Genomic DNA, 25,097 nt, shown 5'->3' on the forward strand with positions numbered 1-25,097 from the left:
AACATTTTGAATCTCGGAATGTTTTCACTGGAAGACTTAAAAACCCAATCAATTTTAAGAAGTTCTATGTTTTGCTCACCAGATCTCTCTTACTTCTCCTATTCCTGCATGGGCTTCACAACAGTTTATACTTGCACACAAACTGTGCAACATTATCTAGTACAACCAATGTATAGTTTTTACACTTTTCTCTTAGAAGTGAAGCTCCATCTGTCATCTGTTCCCAGTAAAAGACTGCGTGATCTGCTATCTCCACCGTATCTGCCAAATAGGACAAGTTAATTGCAAAGAAGTGAGATCTCCAGCACTGGAGATTGTCAACAACTGACTCCACAAAGGACATCCTGGTGACAGCAAGAATAAGCAAGCAAATAAGAGAATTCACTATAAATCTGCGCGAAAAGACTGAGAAAATCTTGAATTTAAGAGTGTTGTTTTCCTGAGGCAAGGAAAGTTTGTCCACATCAACTAGCTTTATGCCATTCCACTGGCTGGTATCAAAGCTCTTCATTGTAGGGCTGATGTCCACACTGGAACAAGGTAAAGGAGTTTCTTTAAGCACCTTGATTTTTTCCCTGAACTCCTGCATCTGCTGCAGAAATATAATGGGTTCAGACACGTCTTTGAAGGCCTCTGCAATGTTAAAAGCCATCCGCTGCTCCTGCAGAATGGTGTTCAGTTTATTGATTTCCGGGTCATAGGCCTGCATCACTGCAAGCTTCATGGTCTCAAAGTCAGAGAGGATCTCATTGCGCTTCTGCTCCAGCGTGTGCTGCAGCTTCTCGAAGAACTCCTTCACTTTGTCCGAATCTTTGGTCAGCATCTGCAGAGCTTTCCTCTTACTGGTTTCTAAGGTATCCAGCCGTGAGAGGGCATCTCCACAACGCCACGTTTCAAAGCCCTGAAAAAGGGTTTCAAAGGCCCGCTTCTCCTGGGAGTAAGCTTCTTCAATAGAACAGAAAACATGCTTTGTATGGTCACCACGGGTGGCACAAACCCCACAGATCAGCTGCATGTCTGTCCGGCAGAAAATGTTAAGGGGTTGCCCGCTGTGCACTTTGCACACGGGCATTTTTGGAGTTACTTTGATTTTGTTGTACTTCTCCACGATACCTTTCAGGGAGTAGTTGACTTGCAAACTGTTGACGCCAGTAACAGGAGTTTCCTTCCTGCACGTGGGGCACTTGAAAGGGGACGGCCTCCAAAGAACATTCCGCACGTTTCCATCAAGAATTCCTTCCAGACACTTTCTGCAGAAATTGTGGGAACAGGGCAGGACACGAGGATCATCAAACAGGCTACAGCAAATGGGACAGGTGAGATCTTCCTCTAGGAGCTCCATCATATCCTAGGAAAGAGAAGAAAGGTAGTAACAGGAACTTAGGAAATTTATTTCTCTTCTAGGGAAACCATGAAAAAACAATCTGCATCTGAGACACAGCTCAGTGAGAAAAGAATCTGCCTTTTTCTCCAGTACCTCTAAGACAGATATACCCCTAAGACAGCTGGGGTCCGCAGCTAGCCCAGTTAGCAGTGGTATCTGGCCACCAGATGGTAGGCACAAGAACAGCTCAGTGCCCAAGCAGAACCATTTCTGGACTCCCAACTAAAATTCTGGGAAAAAAAGGCTTGCCAGACCCAGCAAGGACTCTGAATGAAAACAACTCAGGTACTCATAACAACAGTTCAAGACTTATATCTTTCCTCACTGACACAATACACAGAAACTGGATTTTCACAGAAGATACTCAGCCAACATGCCCTGCTAAGATTTGATTACACTTCACTTGCTCAACTCCTCCAGGCCTTACAGTTTCAAAGCCCATCTTCAAAATTTCTTCAGCTAAAGAGTATGTTATGTGGTTCTGTGCTCTACCTGCAAAGCCAAAGGTGAGTCACCACACACTTAAAAAGTCAGCTTTCCTCTTGCTCCTGCAATATACTTAAATAACCAAGTGAACATGGTATTGTGCAGCTATTCAGCACAAAGTTAAAATACTTCCAAGATCAGCTGATAATTCAACAGGAAACAAAGCTGTTCACCAGTTTTCCTCATCTGCAATCTCTATTTCCAATTCCACTCTTAAGGCATTCACACCTCAGTAATTTCTTTCTGTGGACAGGACCTACACGAAGAGGATTTATCATGTAATTCTTTCAACTGGAAAGTCTCTGTGAAGGGACCCAGTGCTACCCTCACAGTGCCTCTAACCAAAGCCAAGTTCTCATTTGCAGACACCTTGTAACTTCCAGCAAACTCTAAGAAAACACACAGCTAATAAAGACCAAAATGGGTGACAATTTGTATTAGCCAAAACTCTCACTTAGTTTCAAGCTATAATTACAAAGATGCTTCCCTTGCATAAATTATTTCCATATTATACAATATGCAGTCATATATAAGTAATACAGATATGTAATAAAATTCCATTTATAAATGAAAAGATGTATCACAAAGAAGGAACATCAAAGTACTGCTGTGACAGCAAGGCGCATGAATGAGCTCTTTTAAATTAGTTTTGAAGTTATTACTAAGGTTTCTGTCCCCTCAAAGAAATATGAAGTTGAAAACATGGGAGCCAAGAGGACAGCTGCAAGGGAAGATCCATGCATGTTCATGCACAGCACTTGGGAGTATTGTGTACAGTTCTGGCGTCCTCAACATAAGAAGGACATGGAACTGTTGGAACATGTCCAGAGAAGGGCCACGAGGATGATCAGGGGACTGGAGCACCTCCCGTATGAAGACAGGTTGAGAAAGTTGGGGCTGTTCAGCCTGGAGAAGAGAAGGCTGCGTGGAGACCTCATAGCAGCCTTCCAGTATCTGAAGGGGGCCTATAGGGATACTGGGGAGGGACTTTTCATGATGGACTGTAGTGACAGGACAAGGGGTAATGGGCTTAAACTTACACAGGGGAAGTTTAGATTGGCTATAGGGAAGAAGTTCTTTACTGTGAGGGTGCTAAGGCACTGGAATGGGTTGCCCAAGGAAGTTGTGAGTGCTCCATCCCTGGCAGTGTTCAAGGCCAGGTTGGAGAGAGCCTTGGGTGACATAGTCTAGGCTGAGGTGTCCTTGCCCACGGCAGAAGGGTTGGAACTTGATCATCTTAAGGTCCTTTCCAACCCTAACCATTTTATGCTGCACAGAAGAATGAAAGCAATACCATTGATCCAAGGAAAGCAAAGACCACTACAGGTAAGAAAAGCAAGGTCAGTTCTGAGTTTCTTTCACAAGAGGACCCATACAGTCACAGTGAGACTTCTCAGTAAAAGCCATTCTCGAGAAATGTGGTTCTGGGTTGCCAGCTGGGCTTAAACCATGACAGGTGTAAGCAAACCTCACATGCTTTTCCAGTGACAAGGAGAGATATTCCCTTGTTTGAACAGGGAGAGTTCGAAAAAGTTGCCAGCTTTTCTACTCAACCTCAGGACTAAGGTCATTGGGCAGAAGAAACCCAAAGAACCATTACAGCTAGGGACAAAGCCTCAGAGAAAAGCTCTAAGGACTCCACTACTACCTAAGGTTTCCTGCAAGACCACAGATCCCATCCAGTAAGTTCAGTTTCTGTGAGCGTGATTTTGAAGCACTTCTCAACACCAGAATAAGCAATGCTTCTCTTCCATCCTCTTACTACAGCTAAATAGAATGGGATGATGAGAAGATCATGATTTTGCCCTATACTCTTGAATCTTCCTCTTTATAACTAAGCCTCAGCAATAGCACAGAGATCGGTTTGGCTTGTGTGTTAAGGGAGTAATAACTACAAATGTCAGTTATTAAAAGGTCAGCTCTCCATCTCTTAGTAAACGTAAATTCACATTGCAGAAAACATTTGCTGTGCTCCACCTCCTTTAGCAGGAAGGATTTCACTTCTCAGGGAGCTGGAAAAGCAGCTCTGCATGCCTGAGAGTGAGGACTGCAAATCACTGCAGAAAATGCTTACTACAACATGTTCCATTAAAATTGCAAGACAAACACAGAAGACTTTCATGCTCCTAAAAATACAAAAAAGATACACAAAAAGGTTTCAGGATCCAAAGAAAACTGTTCTGTTTCATTCCAACCCCACTTATCCAATTAAATAATTACGCTTTATAAATATAACTGAACTTTCAAACCATTATATGACATCATTAAAACCCTTGGATTTTTAGAAAAGGAAATGGGCAAGTCTACAAGGGTTTTTTTTTTCCCCTTCTTACAACACCACTAACACCAAACCAACAATACTGAAAACCCGTATGACTGGCTGGAGCAGCTGAACTTCCGTCTTGGTTAGGACATTAATTGCAGCGAGTAAGTCATCCGTGGATTGAAATATCCCTTTGTATTAGCAACCTGGTCCTTGTGTGAGAAACTGCAGCAACATTTCAACTTCTCCACTGGGAGTTTCTCTGTGTAACTTCTGATGCAGGTTTGGATGGCCCTGGAATTCTCCACACGTAGCACGTGACCCAAAAGGCACAGTGTTTTTTTTTCTGTCATCTGAGCTACATAAGCTTTCTGGGTACAAATCCAGCAGATGTCACCCACTTCAGAAAGAGCCACTTGCACAATTTATCATTAGGAAGATGAACAGCCAAAGAAATCAAAACATAAATGCAAAAATAACCACAGTAGCTTTTCCCCACACTCCAGAGACACTCATTTAGCGTGCTTCTCAGCACAGACACTGGCTAATGCCAGAAGCAGGCTGAAAGCAAAACCCAAACTTCACCAGCCGTCAAGCGAAACAAGAAGGTAGCTCTTGAATTACAAGCTTCCTGCAATAGCGTGTAGGGGTTCCAAATAAAACCTAATCGAGTCATGTTGCATTTCCACAAGCAACTGAGCTAGTCAGAATTCTTGTCTCCCTTCCTTTGCAAGGACCCCCGTCCTTGTCAGGCCTCTTACAAGCAATTTCCTCCGCTTTCTGTCAGGCTGGTGTGTTGAATCGGCCCAGAAAGGGGTCTCGCACAAACAAGGTAGGAGGAACGGTGATGGGAGCTCCTCCCTCCAGCAGCAACGATCTTAACCACCATCAAGAGGACCCACAACCTAATGGAGGGTCAATGTAGACGCTTGAAACATGGGACTATCGAAACCTGGGTGCAGCGGGTATTCAGGCGGCCAAAAAGAGCTGAGGAAAGTGGCCATGCTTTAAACCATGGCCAAACTTTTTCCAGAAGAACCAGGTGGATCAAACACGTTCAGCCTTCAGAACGCCTGAGAGGCCCGGAGGAACAAGCAACCCTGGTTCGGCGCAGTCGCAGGCCCAGGCAAACGGTGTCCTCCCCAGAGCCCGACATGCCGACCGCGCAGCGCCAACGTCCGCTCCTGCGCTCGCTGCCCCGTCCCCAGGCAGGCTTTCTCTGCCTGCTCCGGGCTACAGCCCCGCTCCTCCGGGGCCCCCGACACGCGCCTGGAGGGCCATGTCGCGCCCGGCCCCGCTCCCGGCTTCACAGCTGCCCCACCGGCCACCGCTGCTCGGGAGGGGCCCTCTCCGCAAGGCCCAGAACGACGGAGGCGGGAGCAGCGCTGCCACCCGAACCAACGGCCGCGCCGGCCCCCCGCCGACCGCACCATGCCGGGGCCTTCACCCGCCCGGCGGGGCCTGCCTCTCCCGCCGCCCGGGCGCGGGCCGCATCGCCGCTCCCGCTACTCACCATGCCGGCCCGCGGGGAGCGGAGAGGCCGGGGCGGGCGCAGGGAGCGGGCAGCCGCGGAACCCGCACCACGCCGCGTCCAGACCGGCCCCCTCGCCGGGCCCCAGCCTGTCGGCTTCCGCTCCCGCCGACCCGCCTGGCCCGGCCCAGCGCGGCCGGGCCCGGTGCCCCCCTCTCACCCCGGCGAGCGCGGTCAGTGGCGGCGGGCGATGCCGAGGGCCGCCACCCGCTGTCCGCCCGGCCGCACGCCCCTCCTCGCCGCCGCTCGGCACAGAACGAGTGGGCAGGCCGCGGCCCCGGCCTCTGCTGAAGCTGTCGGTGGCTCAGGAGCTGCTGCCCGCAGCCCCGGCCCGGGTGCGCCCACCCACCTTGGCCAGCGGCCGCCGATCCGACCCCGGGGCAGGCGCTGCTGCAGCGGCTCTTCCTCCTCCACTCGCTGGCGGGAGGCAAAGGAAGCCCCCGAGGCTGCCCAGAGGGAGGAAGGGAAGGAAGAACGGGCGGCCTCGCTATCAGGCGGTGGATGCCTCTTTCCTCAGCCCCTGCGAGTGTCTCCGGCGAGATGCTGACGGGGTTCTGTTGTTTATTAACCCTGCCAAATTAAGCTTGAGGCTACAGCTCACCAACGAGCGCTGCGCAGCCTAAGGAGGAGCACTGCTGGGTGGCGATCCGGACGAGCATCTTCCACATCCTGAAAGCACTCATTAAACAATTAACATCATTTTAGCCAGGTATCCTTATGTGCTTCATAAAAGGATAGAGATGTATTCCTATTTGCTTTAACGCGCTAGCTGTACTATTTCCTACCAATGAATCTGTTAGAGAGTACCATGGCCTCTTATAACTATGCAGGTCTCCTGCCCTAACATAGGCTAGTCCCAGGGAGATGGAGCACGATGGATCCCACATCTGCCTGGGAGGACCCTCAGCTTACAGGTCTGTGAAACCGCAGCTGGAAGTGCTGAGACCACAGAGGATCTTTGTGCTTTATATCTTCCTTGCAGTCCTTCTGTTAGATCTCAAGTCAACAAGTCTCACATCAAAGCCAAACTGAACTTCCGAGTTAGACTTTGTGAAACACTACATCAAAAGCTGTTCCCAAACACATGTACTCTGCCTCCTGCACCCCTGTCACTCCCGTGCTCTTCACTCACCCACTGCAGTCACGTCACTCATCTGCACGGTGGAGTCTATTCACATTCAGGAGTACCCACACAAGTACTGTCACAGGCTATACCGTATTTCTCTCAGACGGAGTTCCCTCATGCAGCTGACATCTTTCTGCCAATTGTTTAGGAACCTGGAATTTTAAACCCATTCAATAACATGCCAAAGCTGTGGTTCCCCAGTTCACTGCAGCCAGAAGAGGAAGCAGTCTCCTCTTCCTCACCTTCCCTCCTGATGCCTGGCCTGGCCTCTCAGCTGGACTTAACAGGAACAGTTGGATCAAGGACAAGTGTTTTTGGAAACCCCTTCAGAGTGTTCATACACTGCCGTATTTCATCCACTGTCAACCAGAAAGCAGCCCTGGAAGGCAGAGCTGCTGCACAAAAGCAACCAAGACCTTCAGGTGCTCTTAACATCCTGCTTGTTTCTTCCTAATTGTCCATCATCTCCTTTGTCCATCTGTCCATCATCAGATCATCCCAGTTTCTGAAAAGCGATAGCTTAATCCACTCTTCCACTACCCAGACTGTGTTCAAGTGATATCCCAGTGCTTGTACTTCATGTTTTCAAAGTACCCCTGGTCTACACTTTCCCAACAGCCATTTTTATATCAAGAACTTCCTGATTCTTCTAATCTTCTCTGTGATTTTATGGTTAAAAACATCATCAACAATAGGGCATTTTAGATTCCTCACTCATTATTAAGTTCATACATTTCTCATACAGCTTTTTTCCTGAGATATTTTTAGAGTACATTTTATTCATCACTAATTCTTTGCACTGGTCCTACTCTGTCCCCTTATAAAAGAAGAGGAGCTGTATCAGCATGAGTGGACACAGAATCCCACAGAATCCAAAGAGTTGGAAGGGACTTCAAAAGATCATCCAGTCCAACCCCCCTCCAAGAGCAGGGTAACCTAGAGTACATCACACAGGAACTTGTCCAGGCGGGCCTTGAATATCTCCAATGTAGGAGACTCCACACCCCCCTGGGCAACCTGTTCCAGTGCTCTGTCACTCACCTGCCCATCTGTGATATCTCCTCTTCATTTGAAGATGTTCTTGTCCCTCTTTGCCTGGACTTCTTTCTTTCAAAAGATGAAAGCCTAAACTTGGGCAAACACAGCATGGAATTTCTGTTCTTGGTGCATGGAGACAGCGCCCAGCCAGTGCCATGCTTAAGTGTACCATGACTGTCCCGAGCACATCAAATATAATTTGGGCATTTTACTACTATCTGATCACTAGAGTTGCACACAACCACCTGTTTTGCACACACATGAGTTCATCTTTCTATACTCTTTTTAACCAGTTGTTGTTTATAGAGGTCTTTTGATAGCAGCTTGCTTATGAGCTTGCATTCCCACATCTGAGAGCACATTGTGTTCCTGAAGCAACATCAGGGACCATTTGTTGAAGCTTCTGAGAAAAGTTCTGGCTGATGCAAAAGAGCGTTAGTAGATCTGTGGCAATATTTCCCTATCTAATAAGGAAACAAACCCAAGGGAAATCTAGGCTCAAAGGAGAGGCCCACTTGGAGGGAAGCGTTAGGACAGATGTCACCCACAGGAGGGTTGAAAACAGGGAGGAGTGTGGAAGGAATTATAAACCAATGGCAACTTCAGCTTTATGAGACAAACACCATGTTTGTTGTAAGACAAAGGGATAGTGCCTAATGTCATCTGTAAACTGCATAGAGAACCCAGATTGTGACTCTTCTGCTTAAGCATTACAACAGGGATTTCTGAGCCTGAAGCTGTGTGCTGTGTTCAGTCAGAGGCCTCAGAGCCAGCTGCTGCTGCCCTCTCTGCCTGTACCAGCTCTGCAGCCTTGGCACATGTGTTACTGAGCTGATTCACCCACTAGGCCAGCAGAACGCTGCTCCTTTTTCTTTGCCAGAGTGAGCTTCCTGCTGATTCAGTGGGTTACACCAGTTCAATCAGCAGGTCTAACGTGAGAGGAGTGAGGAAAACAGGAACAAGATTCTTCCCTTTCTGTCGAAGCAAGCCGTTAAAGTGACTCAAGCTGTAACAGGTAATTTTACCCTGCGAGGTAGATTCACGGGGGTTAAGGCAAGCTGAGATGTGCTATTGGCAAAAGACATTATTCCATCCTTTTCCCTTCCCTTAGTCATGCTTTCCTGATGCCTCCTCTCTGCTGGCTCCAACATTCATGCAGCCACATGTTAAGCTAGATCAGCTAGCCAACAGAGCTGAAAGCTAATCTAGTTTAAAAACAAAGGAAAAGTTTTTAGTGGGATCAGTTTTGGCATCCAGCTGATCCCGCAGCCGAGCAACCACCAGTGCCAGGACGAGCCAGTGAGAGGGCCTGTTTTGGTGGCAGCCGGCACACACGTCAGCATAAAACACAAGTGCCCCCACAGGCCATACTTTTCACAACTCCTTCCAGCCAGCTATTGCCGGCGCTGCTGCCAAAAGTAACACAGCCTTGCCCTTAGGCCACACCAGCTGCTCATTCCGGGCCCCAGGCACCCCCTGTGCTGCGCTGGAGATGTCTAAAACAAAACTTATTGATAAATGTAGCTGAAGTTAAAAGCAGCTTTTTTGTGTTTGTTTTTTGTCCTCCTGGGTTTGTATTTCCCATCAGTAAGGCTTCTCTGAAGCCATGCTATCAAAAACCTACCTGTCAGACTGTAACTGTCTTCTAGAGTGAAAAACCAAAGAAAAGAGGTAGTTGGGGTCATTTTCCAGTCTCACCCTTGGCTGCCCTGAAGGAAGTTAAGGCTTCACCTCCTATTGCAGAATTGTCAGAGTACACTCCTGGACAGTGACTTCATAAAATCAGACTCACAGAATAGTTTGGGTTAGAAGGAACCTTTAAAAGTCATTGGCTCCAACCCCCCTGCAATGAGCAGGTACATTTTCAAGTTGATCACACTTGAATCATGCTGCTTTATTCAGCTATGCTGGTGTGAGCCTACCCTCAAATGGAGAGGGACAATCGGACATGTATGATGCAGTTGCTGTGAGGAGCTAAATACAGACATAAACCTGCAAGAGCTTTGATGCAGATAGCAGCTTGGTAAGACACTGTAAGCTAACACGAATAAACTATTCAAAACAGCTCTGTGTATCAAACACCTTACTCATGTACATGTTTCACAATTATATCATATCTGACCACATTTCTTTTCAACAGATACATCTAGACTATATTAGACACTCCAAAAGAGGAATCAGAGAATACATATTCTTGTTATTATTCCATAAAAGCTACTTTTAATATGCATTGTAGAAATACTAGGCATTAAAAATCCATGAAAGGTCATCAGCAGTGGAAATGATCAACTGCTGTTTTGAGGTCTGAATTTCAGAGACTGTTTTGATACTTGCAGGGTCCCCAGTGACCATTTTAGCAGTACTGGCAAGCCCTGTAGTTCCAGGTACAGAACTTTGACCCACACAGTTAACTAATATTCAGCACTTTGCCATGTTTTATTTGGAGGAGTGGGAGGGGGGATCAATGATGAATTCAGTTAGCTCTTTAGCGTAATCCTATTTATTTACAAAGAATGTACAGCCATGTCCCATTTCCTTGCATGCAGAGGAAGCAAATGGGAGGGAGTGCTGCGCGGCAGTCCAAGTTTGCTGCTCTAGCAAGGATTCTTGCCCAGAAGAAGCTGTCCCTTGGCTTTTTCTCAGGGCCATACACCACTGCTTCTCCCACTGTCTGCTGGCTCTCGTGTGGTGTTTCCGGCCCCGGACATGCACACAGGCAAACACAGCTGCAACCAATCTGTGCTCTTGCTGCTGCATCTGCGAGCAGTCCCTCGAGAAATGGCTCTGACTTTCCCCAAATTAGTGCTTGCTCATACGAGCCCGCTGGTCCCAGTGCTTGGCCACACACCCCTGTGCCATCGGCAGTGGTTTCCAGTCTTCAGCAGTCTTATGCCATAAAAGAATTGAATTGCTCCTTCCTGAACAAAGCACGGCCAGCGTGCCTGTCAGGTTTAATGAGGTTTGTGATTGCCTGGAGATCAAAGCTCTGCTCTGGTGGGTTTTGCTTAGATTGCATAAAGAGGAAAGGAGCAGTGACCTCCAAAGTAAATAGAACAACGAGGAACAAAATTAATTTTCATATACAATTTCTTCTATGATTTGGCAAGCATCAGATTAGCTGTATAAACCAGAAGACTTTCTACAGAACATTAATCCTCACAAGAACACATTATAATGAAGATTTCAAAAGTACAAGCACAACCTGTTTTTCATCTGAGACCTTGTCTGTATCATCTTCCAAACCACAGGCCTGACCCTAGGAGTGGGACTGCTTTCAATAAACAAACCTTGATTTTCCAGTCCTGCACCATCATTTTCTTCTGTGCAAGCTGCATGGAGATGTTCCTAAAGCCATTCCAGCATATTTAACCACTATTTTTTTTGCTGGTTTGCACAGGTGTAAGTGCCTCTGCAAAGCCTGTGGCAGCAGAGAAGCAAGTCCCAGAGGATTTTACTCACAGGACGAAGAGGAATTATTTTTCTGAGAACTGGTTCATTGTGTTGCATTACATACTGAAACAATGGGTGAGAGAGTTCCCCTCTTGCACACAAATTTGGTGGTATCAGGGAACCTCTCTGAAACATACTCGTCTGCAGGCAGTGTAGATCTACTTTGCGGGGCTAATGAGAGATGGTTGTATTTTCTGAATGAAGCTGTGAGCTAGAAAACAAAACAAGTCAATGACCACCATTTTCTTTTGGCAGGACCTCCAAATACGCCTGCATTTGTGAAATGGACAGGACCAGTCATTTTCCTGTTCTTCTAACGTGGTTCCCAGACAAAATGTCTCTGCTGCTACTGTTCAAGGAAATAAAGTTAAAACCCTGTGAGCAACAAACATGTTTAGACATGCTGAGCATAATTTTGCTTCCGGTGTGGGAGGGTTCTAAACACTTGGCCTCCCCAGTGAAAGAAATGCACATTCAAGAAAGGCAGAAGCTGAATTAACCCTTCATTACCAAGCACAGTTATACTTCTAAATACTGGAGCCCAGATCTTCATTTCCTTGGGGAAATGTGCCCTGTAAAAATGTCAGTGTTCAAATATGCTCTGAACAGGCTGACAAGCACATTTACAGATAAAATACTATCCTGCTAGAATTGCTCACCTCATCCTCCAAGACAGGCATATGGATAAGCAATGTTTCTTATCAGCTGACTTTTGCCTTACTTTCACTGGACCTATTATCTGCTTGATTTTGTCTAGCACTGGAGCCTTCACAAACATCTTTGCTGCTGTTCCTGCACAATTCATTGTATCACCAGCTGCTGACAGGGTGCTCAGCAGCCAGGCTCCAATCCTGCAGGGAGAGAGGATGGGCGCAGGGATAAGGGCTGCACTGACCTTGGTCCTCCGAGGCTTCCTGCCTGCTGAGCGCATCAGCACTGGAGTCAGTGTGCTCCGAAGAAGCACCGGCAACTTTTCCAAGCTGTGGCATGTACTTCACCCCATAAGTGCTGCAGTCTGCTCACCTGTAAAACCAGCCTCTCAAGTTAAGAAAGAAGTGGAGCAGGAAACTGGCAGGAAGGCACAGCCAGCCACTGCTCCCCAAGGCCCCATCTCCTGGAAGTCCAACTGATTCGGCAATGCTGACTTCATGTGGTGAGATGTGTTTATATTCCAGTGCTTCTTTTGGGGAAGAAAGGACTTCCTGGGTCTCAGAGGAAAAAAAATGGGATGGGGAGTCATCTGGAGTTTGAGTCCCCTTCTAAGTTTGGGGTTTGGGGTTTTTTTAACCATATTAACATTTGTCTTTCAGCATTTACTGCAGCAAACCCGCAGTGTGTGACAGACAATAAAAATCCCGCAGTGATTTAAATAGGTCTAATTACATGAACAACAAGCCACCAATAAGAATCATGATGCCCTCCATATGAAATAAACATCAGTTTCCACCTAATATGTACTTCTTAGAAGTTCAAGACTAATCCCATTTGGCGTATTTTAAGGAAGTGAGCTCTTGACCCCAAATGTTTATGGGCTGTAACAGTAAGGCCAATAAAAGAAAGGAAGCATATTTTAAAGCTGCTCTTAAAATCAGATTGGTTTTAGGCACAATTTTGAGAAAGTGTTTCACTTCATATTTCAAGTAATGGGGTAAGTGTGACTGATACACCCCATCCAGACCAGTAAGATATTTCTTGCTATGAAGATTTCTTTTAACAAGGGTTTTTGAATATTCGCTTAACCCCTTACCCTCCTAAAGACAGACAACGCTGTACCACATGGGTTACATTAGTTGCATCATATTATATACTGTAATAAAACAGTAAGGGAGTTTTGTAGGTGAAATGCCACGGAATCATGAGAAACAAGAGTTTTATCCCAAATTGGTTTGGAAAGAAACAGACCTTTAAATGTAAGTATTTAAATTATCTGCAAAACATTTTAGGACAGCAATTTATGGCACAACATGTCTTGGCTATTTGCCTGTAGATAAATATAAATGTGAAGTAGATACAGGTGGGCTTCTATAGCCATGTTATCACTATTTGTTATACTTGTTGGAGCCCAGTTTGTGGCCCCTGTTCTGGATGCTGTAGGGACAGCTCTAGGGCTTTTGCTAAAGAAACACTTGTTTAACCTGAGGCTACAAGCAAAGCTACAGCTTTTTTAATTAAGTGGCATTCTGCCTCTATGAAAGGGACGCAAAGCTGGTTCCAAAGCTTGCTTTGCAAAACAACTGCTAAGTGCAATGATAGTATGTTGGCTTTTCACTGCAGCAGTCTTTGCGGTTCAGTTTCACACTTACCAAAGCTTCTGAACGAATGAGGAGGTGCTCTAGAAGCAAACAGGACCCAGAGAAGTTAACACTCACAAGCCAAACAGGTCTGGAAGATGAGGAGAAAAGGAAACACACAAGGAGCAGACACCATCAAGGCAACCATGGTAACTGGCCTTGGCTGCACAAACCTTTGCTTCAAGGAGTCCTGTCTCTGTCGACTTTTCTGAGAAAGAATTAAAGAAGGGAAAGAATGAATAAATGAATAAATAAATAAATAAATAAATAAATAAATGGGGTTCTTATGGGGTTCCTGTTACTTGGAGACAGAAATAACTGCCCGGTACATTTCCATGCCCTTCCATGTGGCCCAGCACTGTGGAGTGTGCTGATGTGACGTGCACTACCTGCCCATCATGATCAGTTTCCTCTTTCATTCATGTAGATATATATTCTCACATTATATATATATATATATATATGTCACTTGTTCTTTAGGTGGCTGCATGCAGAGGCTTGTGTACTGACACCTCAAGCCAGCACCACGTTACCCCACAGCTGCAGAGGAGAGGATTTCTGTCCTGCACTCGCTTCCATTTGAATTTTCACTTCCTGAGGAAAGATGGAGGTTTAATGGGATTTTATTTTTCAGGCCGTGCTGGATTTCACGAGGCCCCGCGTGGACAGCTTGTCCCGGGAGCCGTTGCTCGCCGCCTCCCGCCATGCCGCACCGGAGCGGGCATACGGGCAAGAACGCCCGCCCGCCCCGCTACCTCCCGCCCGCCAGGGGGGGCTGCCCCGCCCGCCCCACTGGCCGCTGTTGCGCCTGCGCGGCGCGGCAGGGAGCGGCCAGTCATGGCCGCCTCCATGTTCTGCTGCTTCTCCTGGTGCTGCTTCTCCTGGTGCAAGGATGGCGGTGCCGGCCACATCCCGCTAAAGGAGATGCCGGCGGTGCACCTCGACACGCAGCGCATGGGTAAGCAGGGAGAGGCGGGACCTGGTCTCCCTTCGGCCCACCATGAGCAGCTTGTGACGGGCCGTGGGGAGGGAAGGAGAGCGGAGAGTGAGGGTTGGCAGCGGCGGGGAAGGCCGCAGGTCCGTGGCGCGGCGGGGCTGACCTGTGAGGCGAGCGGGAGGGTTGTACCGGGGAAGCCTGGGCGCGGCGCTGGTAGCGGTGTGGAGTTATCTTAATACCGTGTAACCATACTGGCCGGAGGGGGAATGTACCCGGCCCCAGGCGCCCTCTCTCCTCCCAGGGAAGTGTGCTGGGAAGTCGCTTTTGGGCTACTTCTTCGGAAGGATTTGGCAGTTTTCAGGAAGAAATCTCACTTTGGCTTAAATTCAGTCGAGGCTTATCAGCAGAATGAGTATGTAGGGGTGCATCTCAGTCTCAGAGGGGTTTCCTGAGGAGAGAAGGCAGCCTGATAGGGCTGAAGATTCTGGTCATTCCACAAGGGATGGTGATTCAGAGCAGGGAGTTGCAGCAGTGAAGGTGCAGAATGAGCCACGGGAGTCTGGGCCATACCACGTGTTGAGGATGAGCTGTCCACAAAGCTATGCCTGGGAGTTGTTTAGGAGAGAAGGGATCTGGGTCAGCTTCAGCAGAACAGGGGATAGAGCTAGGGGGAAGGTGGTGTGGCTGATCCCAACCACTCAATTATTAGTCTGGTTTTATTCATTTGTATCAGTGAACTTTGACTGTTTCCCATGTTTCTCACAGTGACAACAGTGCCTAAAGATGAAGTGTTCCACTGGAGAAGAAAAATTTGGCAGAGGGCTTCTTTTCTTCTCTCTGTTTTGGCAGGCATGTTTCTAATAAAAGGATTTTGTCAGAGAATAACTAAACACCTTGCAGTTCCATCCAGTGTTTCTACCCAATATGCCTTTTCTTCTCTTGGCAGACATATTTCCTCCAGTGTATAGAGAGAGGGTACAGGGTTCTGGTCTCGTAGTGAACCCTTTCTGACTAAATAGTAAGTTATTCTTCTGATGTGGCTGAGCAAAGGTTGTAATCAGCATGGTGCCGTGAAACCCAAGAGGCAAAATTAGAGCAGTGTATAGATTTTAAATAAATAAGCCCTAGTTGGAAGATGAACTACCCCATAAACAGCCTTCCTTTTCCTACTTCAAAGCATAGCCTATCATCATTGTTCTCACAAGCTAATGAAGCTCTTAGGTGGGGAGAAAGAACAAAAACAGTTCTCAGTGTTTAGGGCTTTTAAGCGCTGCTTCCAGACTTCTAAAGATGTTTTGAAGTTTTGCGGGTGTTTTTCTTCTTGCAGGAACAGATGTTGTGATTGTTAAAAACGGCAGAAGAATATGTGGCACGGGAGGCTGCTTAGCCAATGCACCTTTGCATCAGAACAAGAGCTATTTTGAGTTTAAAATCCAGTCCACAGGTTAGTCAGCAAAAATGTACAACTTTAAACCTGGAAGGTGCGTTGGTTTGACTGCGGGTGGTCGTATCTCCAGTGCCGAGTACATGAATCTTTCTGATTGCATCCTTGAACTTGTGAATGTTGGAGAGGTCTATAAGCTGACATTGTGTAACAGGAATTTTTTTTTCATTTTTATCATGGCTCTGAAATATTAAAAAACATGGTAAGTATATTCTAAAAGAGCGCACACCCTAAAAAAACACCATATTGTTTTATATGCTGTTATGTGCATGGTTTTCGGTTAGCATATGTTAGAAATGTTTTTTGGTAAATAAATGCTTATAACCCCATAAAATACTGTCGCTGTGAAGTATTTTTTTTAATAGTGCAGTTTATCCAGCAGTGTTTATAGCTATTTGTCTACCTCCATTTGCTTTTAACATGCACTGTGTTTGCCCAAGCAAGGGTAACACTCCTTGTGCTACACTTCACTCTTCAAATCAAATGTGCAGCACTTACTCCAACACCGCCTTATCAAGAGGAGCCTTTCAGCACCCTGTTTCTTCGTTTTGCACAGATACGGTGTAAGGCAGCTGAAAGTGAATGGAATTTGGAAGCATTATGTTTTTACTAATACAGTCAACTTCACTAGTACAGAGCATGCTCCAGGCTTGCCTGTTTTCTGACATTAAAAATTACCCAGTATTTTTAAAAAAGACACTGTGAAAATGAAGTGGTTCTTTCCCTAACTACATAGGGAGAGGAAAGAAGGGAAGTGTTAGTCCAGAGACAGACAGGCCTTACAGTACCAGCTGGAGCCTGAATATGGCCTTTTCTGGGTAAGGGTTATTTGTGTTCAGTTGGGTTGGAGTGCAGGCAGCATGAACACAAATCTGTCCAAAACACCTTGCAGTCAAACCAGTTGCTTGGTTTTAAACTGTATGTAAACCCCAGATCAGTCTTAGTTTGGCAATTTTAGTATCCTATATGTTTGGGCAAGAATCCACAGCAGCTGTTATTTATATATGGTCATTACTCACACAAATACATATCCATGTTCTTCTGCTTGAGAAACACAGGAAATAAACTCTCCTGGTTCTTGTGACAGGAATAGACAAGACAAGCTGTGTCTTGTCTATTTCTGTGCCTCAAGGCAGGAGGACTGTAGATCACTTAACTTAAAACTTTGATTCCCAGAAGTGTTACTATGGGGTCACCCTGACTATTGGAAAGTCATTATGGGGTCACCCTGACCATTGGAAAGGTTTTAGGAGTGTAATCTGAATCTTGTTCACACTTTTGTCCTTTTCTTCCTGGGTATGTAAGAATAAGAATAAATTGGTTTGCAATTTTGTCTTTTGAAACTGATTTTATTATATTTTTGCCTCATTTTAGTCTTCTCCAGATTAAACAGCCCCAGGCTGGTTTGTTGTTTTTTTTTTTTTTTTATTCTCCTTATAGGTGATGTTTTTACATTTTTGATTGGTTTTGTTCAAGAATATTTCTAATTGAACTAATTTGTCTTGAGATATGATGCTCAAAATGGATGCTCTACTCAAGCTGCAGCAGCAGTAGACATCCTTCATCTGTTGTACATACAGTGTGTTGGCTTTACATGTGCCATATGTCCAGAAGTTTTTCACAACAGTAGGGCACAGGCTCGTGCTCAGCATGTGGTCTGTGATAACCCCCATATTATATTCATTGAGCAGCCTGCCAAGCCACTATTGTGTTTGTGCCACTTAGTGTTCCTACTGTTCTTCATAATTCAGAAAAAGCAAATGCATTTTCCTTCAGACCTCTTACCAATTTGTCAGGATCATTTAAAACTTGAGGGGCCTCTGAAGAGGTTGCAGTCCTGTCAGGTTGGTGTTGGCAGCACATTTAACAAGCACATCATCACGTTACCCAAGTAATTGATGTGAATATGGAACAGTATCTGGCCTTGTGCATTCACTGCAAAACCTCAAACCCCACTTGAATCATCTTTTTTGATTTGATTTGACGTGATGAGTAGTCCTGGAATACAGTTTTCTAACCAGTCGTGCATTTATATTGCTGTAAAGGTCTAGACCATGTTTTCATAATCTGAAAAGGTCTAGACCATGTTTTCATAATCTGACTATTTCAATGTTGTATGAGTTTCAAAAACATTACCAAATCAAGATCTGTCATATTTACAGTTTCTTCTTTTTCCCTAAGAATAGTCTCACCAGTGGGAAAAGGAAATATTGTTCACAAATCCATGCTAGTTTGATTTATTTTTTACATTCTCCTACAGTTTCAGAGTCTCTTTTCGTATTTTTCTGGGAATAAAAATTAAGCTAAGTGATTACAATTCTCTGGATTTTTTTTGCAGGATACATGCTGGTTACTTCTATTGATTGCTTGTACTGGGTCTGTCCAGCATGGAGATAACTTCCTTCATAGCAGCTCCTGTGATGCTCTGGTTTAGATTTGTGACCAGAACAATACTGATAACAGGCTAATGTTTTAGTTATTTCTGAGCAGTGTTTACACAGCATCAAGGCCTTCTCTGTTTCTCACTCTGACCCTCCAGCAAGAGGTGGGGAGGGGACACAACCGGGCAGATAATCTGATCTAACCAAGTAGATCCTCCATGCCATGTAATGCCATGCTAAGCAACAAAAGGGAGAGGAGTGGCTTTAGGGAGGTTAGCCATCTTTTGCTTGGGAATTGGCTGGGCCTCAGTCTGCCTGTGGGAGGTGGTGAGTGATTGCCATTACATTCTTTTGGTTTGGTTTGTTTTCTTTCTTTCTTCCACTTCTCTTTTGCTTGTTAAACAATTTTTGTCTTTACCCACAAGAAAAATTTTCTTGGTTTTAGTCTTCTTTCCCTCTTCTACCATCTCTCTGTGGCCTGTGGGGGAGAAGTGAGTGTATGGCTGCTTGGTGCTTAGCTGCCTACCAGGGCTAACCTGCAATAGTTCTGCTATGTCCAAGAGATAGTAGTAGTATGGCCATGGCACTGGCATTCTGTATTCTGTCCTGATTCAGGCAGTCTTCAAAATAATGAGGTTGGTTTGTTTGTTTTCTTGCCATGTTACTGTCACATTTTAGGGATTTGGGGTATTGGAGTTGCAACTCAGAAAGCAAACTTGAATCAAATTCCACTTGGTCGAGATGTCCATAGCCTGGTGATGAGAAATGATGGAGCTCTCTACTATAACAATGAGGAGAAAAACAGACTACCAGCAAACAACCTTCCTCAGGAAGGTGATGTGGTGGTGAGTTCCTTAAGCCTTTACTTTCCAGATGTTCCTAGATTCCCCTTATTTACAGCTCTGTGGTCATACTGACCATTTCAGTACAGTTCTTCAGCTTGCATCTCCCAGTTTGGGAAGTGCTGATACAAAGTCCCATTGTGTTTGGATGGATTAGCAGCCTGGATATCAGTGGACTTCAGTGGTCTTCATTCTCATTGATGTATTTGTGAACGAGTGACAGACTTTGCCAGTGTTTGAAAAGTAGCCTCTAATGCTCTCCTGCAGTGTAGTTGCAGTATCTACCTGATGGATAACTCCCATCACAAGGATCCTACATTGAGATGGGATCTTCCATTCTGTGATTCTATGAAAAGTAGCTGATGTATTACTGCTAATTCCCCAGTTTTCATTTATTTTATTATGTCACAGAAATAGATTTCTGAAGTACTGAGGGACAACACAGATGGTCACACTCAGCCATACCAAAACAGTGACAGAAGTCATTTACCTAACAAGTAATTTATTACCTAGTTAGTGTTTGCTTTCTGCTGTGTAGTTGACATATTTATAGTGTTGTGTATGAACCCATGATCTCCTGCTGCTGGCAGAGTAAATGTGCTGAGAGAGGTTTCTGTATGGAAGCATGGACAGACCGCTCTATACTAGTTATTTCCATGAGGAGATATAAACAAGAAGCCCACAAACTGCTTAATATTGAAATAATTGAAAATTTTATATATCCTAAACATTTGATAAGGAACATGTTGAAGAATAGTTTGGAAAATTGTTTTGTAAACCCAGTGAGATATGGGATGCAGTACTGCGCTGCATCCAGACTGAGTAAGCATTAAGGAATCCTGAGTATCTGCAAATACAAATGTTACTGGTTGTTTATTAACTTCTAGTCTTTTGCAGGAATATTTCATGCAAGGTTTTCTAGGATGCTGCGGTTTGCATGATGGTGTTGCCTGTGGCTAAGAAAGCTAAATTAAGCAGCAGTCTTACATGTATAAAGTTGTTGATGGGTTTTTTGTTAATTTTCTGTGCTTTTAGGGCATTACATATGACCATGTAGAATTAAATGTATATTTAAATGGGAAGAACATGCATTGTCCAGCTTCAGGAATCCGAGGGACTGTCTATCCAGTGGTCTATGGTAAGTCAGAGATTTTCAAACTGTTTCTTGGTATGGGTCCAGAAGGTTGGGGAGTTACTGCACTCAGTCTGAAAATCGCCAGGTAAAAAAATTGTGAAGCAGATGGAAAAAAGAAAAACAACAAATTCAAACTCATGTAGACTTGTGGGCTAATCTGCTTTCTCTCTGAAGCTTGGTATTTATGCCTGTGAATTTCGCGTACTTCATAAATGCATTCAGTGTTAAATGCAAATAGATACTGAATTGCTGTTTGTATTTTCTTCTGGAAGTAATAACTTTAATGTAGCACTAGTACAGCTGCTGCTGTAGTGGTACAGCTCCTTGCTGCTGTACCAAATCGATGCCCAGTTTTGAAATCCAGCAATTGGTGAGCAAATTGTGGTAGCTGTTTTGCCAGCAACCATCAATACAGCACAGCAGTTTTGAACAAGAAACAAATATCATATCCAATTAATCCCTGCAAAGGCAGTTTAAGAAAGAATTTATGAATTATGGAACTTGGAATTTGGCCAAGGCATGTGTTAACAATTTACTTTTCCAGAACTTGGCGGTTGTTTTGTAGTTCCCCAGTAGTCAGAATTCTGTTTAACATCTCTTCTGAAAGGCATCACTTCCCCCAACTCAGTGCGTAATCAAAGCTACACTTGTGGCTTGTAACATACAGCAAATGATAACTGCTCCTTGGATTCCCTCTGTTACATCTACAGCTATCCCCAGCTGTATTATCTTTATTCCTGTAAAGTAAGTAGTAGCCTCTGCCAGGATATCATTAGCTATGTGATGTGGATAATTTTTTCCTGTCATGGTTGGTTCCTGATGAACTGTGGTCATGTTCCCATTGATACATTTGTAATATTGAATTTTATGAGCAGGAAGAAAATCCCCTAGGTGTGTTGTAGAGCCTTTGAAGTCTATAAATGTACATGACAAATTTTATCTTTCCAAGTTGCTAGAGTGGAAATTTTGTCTGTGATGCGTTCTGAAGCCCCATGATGGCGCTGCTAAAAGGCTGTTGCGGGCAGTAACTGCCCTGCAGCACTGAGGGATCTCGTGCCGAGCACTGCATGAGCAGCAGAATTGCTGTGGTAATTCATTGGTGCATCTTCCCTCTGTTTTGGAAATGGTGTAACATAGAATGAAGGGTGCAGGTGGATCTCAGAAAACATTTGGTGGCATGTTAGTCTACCATAAATAATTTTTTCTCTGACTAAAGAAGTTCCATGCCTGGAGGATGTGCAGACCTTTTATTGCCAAGCTCTTACTATCATCTTCCACAAGTGGGCATAATTTCATCATAATTATCATGTCTTCTACTTGTAGCTATAATAATTGAGGTCTGCAAATAATTTTTTGTGGTAGTTACTTAGTATAAGCTCTAACTATAGATGTTCTTAATTTAACGTGAGCTACTTCTAATCACGTGAAGGGATTTGAACATAGAAAAGAGAATTCCATAAGCATTACTCTATCCATAATTCAGACCAGAACTACAGAAACCTTTTAAAAAGAAACATCATAGGGCAGGCAAACACAGTATCAAGCCTGAGAATGTAGAACAGAAAAATGGATTTAAAGGTTGTTCTCGGCAGCAGCTGTACCTCAGGCACTTATATGGAAGTGAGATGCAAACACTGTGTAAGTACTGCAAAACTGAACAAATATACTAGTAGGAGTTTTAACTGAGCCTAGGAGGTGAAAATTCCCCTTGCCTCTGAGATATCTAAATTCTAAGCCAAAATAATGAAGGTGAAGCTTTTCTGTTTTAATATTGCTAGTGTACCAGGTTCATCTTGGAAAGAAGTTGCCTTTGAAAGAGATCTTGTTTTTCTGACTGGTTTGGTATTTCCATTTGCTAATGCAATATATGAAGGCTTTGCTGTGAAAATCCTCAGCAGTTTCTTTTCTAGAAAGTGTATCTACATTCAATGTAGAAACACTCGCGTCTCGGATTATGCAAAGGATCAAACATTGGGAGAGGTATCGTAAAAAAACCATTAACTTCTAACTTAAAGAAGCAAAGATGCTTGCTTTGCATCAGATGGTCTTTGCTAAAAAAGATGGTCTGACACCAACCATTGCAGACGTCTGAAACCTTGTAAATCTCCCGAAAAATCATTGCACTCCAGCAGAATTAGAAAGTAGACAGAAAAATATGCAGCTGAGGAGGTGACACCTGTGCCATGGGTGTCAGTAGTGTCCTTAGTCTGGAGATTTCTGGAGAAATAGAGTAGAAGATTTTGAGGAAATGGTCTAAAGCCCTGCTAATGCTTATAGTGAAATCAGAGGCAGCATTCCCATTGACTGCACCAAGGACCATTACTGACTAAAGAAAACAGCAGAAAAGAAGGATGATTTCCTCTCTGTGGGTGTGTGTGTAGGGCTTTAACATGTTTGTTGAAGGGATGTCTTTTAAATGTATTAGATATATATAATGGATGAATTGGAGAATATTCCTGGTTTGGGCATGGTGTATAACTTAGTAAGACAGTGTGGTAGAGGATCAATGTGTAAGTGTTCCTTCTCTGATTCCTTCTTTCGGTTCTCTTCTGCAGTTGATGACAGTGCCATTCTGGATTGTCAGTTCAGTGAATTTTATCACACACCTCCACCAGGGTTTGAAAAGATCCTTTTTGAGCAACAAATCTTCTGAATGTCTTCGTACTGAAAATTTGCACCCTGCACTGTTAGAAAAGCTTTGTCATCTTAAATAAAGCTTCACTTTACATTTAGGAACCATATCTGTATTTTAAGTAAGTACTTGTGACTGTGGTCTGCAGAATTAATGTGTTGACTGCAATACCAGGTAACTGTGCTGCAAATATGAGATTTCTGGCAATGGTTTGTAGTTGAAAATGAGTGTTTGGGGCAGTGTTTTTCTCCGATTTGTACTTGATGCATAAGGATACTAAGGGATATTATTGTCATCAGTATTACATTCAGTATTTTGAAAAAGCCTGGAGCTCTGTAAAGCAAATAGTTCTTATGCATACGATAGCTATGGAGATGGATAGTTCTCTTGATTTCCCCCCCCCCAACTTTTTCACCAGAAGTTCGTGCTTTGTTTAAAGGGAGCACTGTGTGTCCAGCATGTGAGTTGGAGTTGCGGTGTCCCAGTTGTGCACAGTGACTAACCATACAATGGCATAACTAGCAGATAGGTACTTTTTCTGCAAGGTATAGTTGAATCCATTCCCTCAGTCTTAGACAAGCAAATGTAACTTATTTATTTCTCCTAGCTTTTAATTTGCTTTTATTGACACAACAGTGACTAACCATACAATGGCATAACTAGCAGATAGGTACTTTTTCTGCAAGGTATAGTTGAATCCATTCCCTCAGTCTTAGACAAGCAAATGTAACTTATTTATTTCTCCTAGCTTTTAATTTGCTTTTATTGACACAAATAATAATGACACTCTCTAGTAATACTTTTTTGTTGGACCTTAAAAATGAAACCTGAACACTACCTGTGTGTTTGAGGACCACCATGCTGCATTACTGGTGTAGGAGAGCAAGTACAGATCACTCAGTTTGGTTATGTGAAGAGTCAGGTGGGAAGGCTAGGAGATGTTAGAGTGAAGCCTTACATCTTAAACTGTAAGTTAGATTATTCTCTTATGGAATAGCATATTTAATTTCTTTGTGAATCATTTATGAACGATTGATGGCTAAGATATTGTTCTAAAATGTGATGCCCTTGAATATAAATTATGAGATGCTTTTTTTTTTTTTTTTTTTTTTTTTTTGCTTTTGTCTCATTTAATATACTTCCTAAAAGAATTTTTACTGTGAAGAAAATCTTCATACTGAATGTTTGTGTTTTGCTCTTCCTGGGTTAATGCATTTTCATAAATGAATTATTTTATTTAAATATTTTTAGAAATTACCTGATTCTGGAATTTTCAAATACAAACAGCTTTATCAAAGCCTTTCACAGTATCACAGTATGCTAGAGATTGGAAGGGACCTCAAAAGATCATCTAGTCCAATCCCCCTGCCGGAGCAGAAACTCCTAGATAATGTTACACAGGAATGTGTCCAGGCGAGTTTTGAATGTCTCCAGGGAAGGAGACTCCACAACCTCCCTGGGCAGCCTGTTCCAGTGTTCCGTCACCCTCACTGAGAAGAAGTTTCTTCTCAAGTTTAAGTGGAACCTCTTGTGTTCCAGTTTGTACCCATTACCCCTTGTCCTATCATTGTTTGCCACTGAGTAGAGCCTGGCTCCATCCTTGTGACACTCCCCCTTTAGATATTTATATACACTAATAAGGTCACCCCTCAGTCTCCTCCAAACTATAGAGACCCAGCTCCCTCAGTCTTTCCTCATAAGGGAGATGCTCCACTCCCTTAATCATCTTCGTTGCCCTGCGCTGGACTCTCTCCAGCAGGTCCCTGTTCTTCTTGAACTGAGGGGCCCAGAACTGGACACAATATTCCAGATGCGGTCTCACCAGGGCAGAGTAGAGGGGAAGGAGGACCTCTCTCGACCTACTAACCACCCCCTTCTAATACACCCCAGGATGCCATTGGCCTTCTTGGCCACAAGGGCACAGTGTTGGCTCATGGTCATCCTGTCGTCCACTAGGACCCCCAGGTCCCTCTCCCCTACACTGCTCTCTAACAGGTCGTTTCCCAACCTATACTGGAACCTGGGGTTGTTCCTGCCCAGATGCAGGACTCTACACTTTCCCTTGTTATATTTCATCAAGTTATTCCCTGCCCAACTCTCCAGCCTGTCCAGGTCTCGCTGGATGGCAGCACAGCCTTCTGTCTTGTCAGCCACTCC

The 25,097-nt window shown here is 44.4% G+C and overlaps 2 protein-coding genes across 4 annotated transcripts; one reads left to right on the top strand and one right to left on the bottom strand.

The window, feature by feature from the left end:
- Positions 1–16: 16 nt before the first annotated feature.
- On the bottom strand, positions 17–6,146 carry TRIM13 (tripartite motif containing 13). 3 transcript variants are annotated; one of them, XM_057413737.1, is made up of 2 exons: positions 6,014–6,146; positions 17–1,348 (listed from the first exon to the last, which is right to left on the bottom strand). In XM_057413737.1, the coding sequence occupies exon 2, from the start codon at positions 1,343–1,345 to the stop codon at positions 116–118; it is 1,230 nt and encodes a 409-aa protein (XP_057269720.1). In that variant the 5' UTR covers positions 1,346–1,348; positions 6,014–6,146; the 3' UTR covers positions 17–115. The 3 variants fall into 3 exon arrangements, with proteins under 3 accessions (XP_057269720.1, XP_057269719.1, XP_057269718.1); XM_057413736.1 differs by having other exon boundaries at positions 5,825–6,099; XM_057413735.1 differs by lacking the exon at positions 6,014–6,146 and adding an exon at positions 5,647–5,765.
- An 8,260-nt stretch (positions 6,147–14,406) lies between these two features.
- On the top strand, positions 14,407–23,047 carry SPRYD7 (SPRY domain containing 7). The gene is made up of 5 exons (XM_057413740.1): positions 14,407–14,527; positions 15,834–15,950; positions 19,010–19,176; positions 20,209–20,311; positions 22,864–23,047. Exons 1-5 carry the CDS (start codon positions 14,407–14,409, stop codon positions 22,959–22,961), a joined length of 606 nt encoding a protein of 201 aa, XP_057269723.1. The 3' UTR covers positions 22,962–23,047.
- Positions 23,048–25,097: the final 2,050 nt, after the last annotated feature.

This window comes from Pezoporus wallicus, unplaced genomic scaffold (genome assembly GCF_028554395.1).
Source record: "Pezoporus wallicus isolate ANWC-B61680 ecotype Strahan unplaced genomic scaffold, APGP_CSIRO_Pwel_v1 contig_8825, whole genome shotgun sequence".
In the NCBI taxonomy this organism is placed as follows: Eukaryota; Metazoa; Chordata; class Aves; order Psittaciformes; family Psittacidae; genus Pezoporus; species Pezoporus wallicus.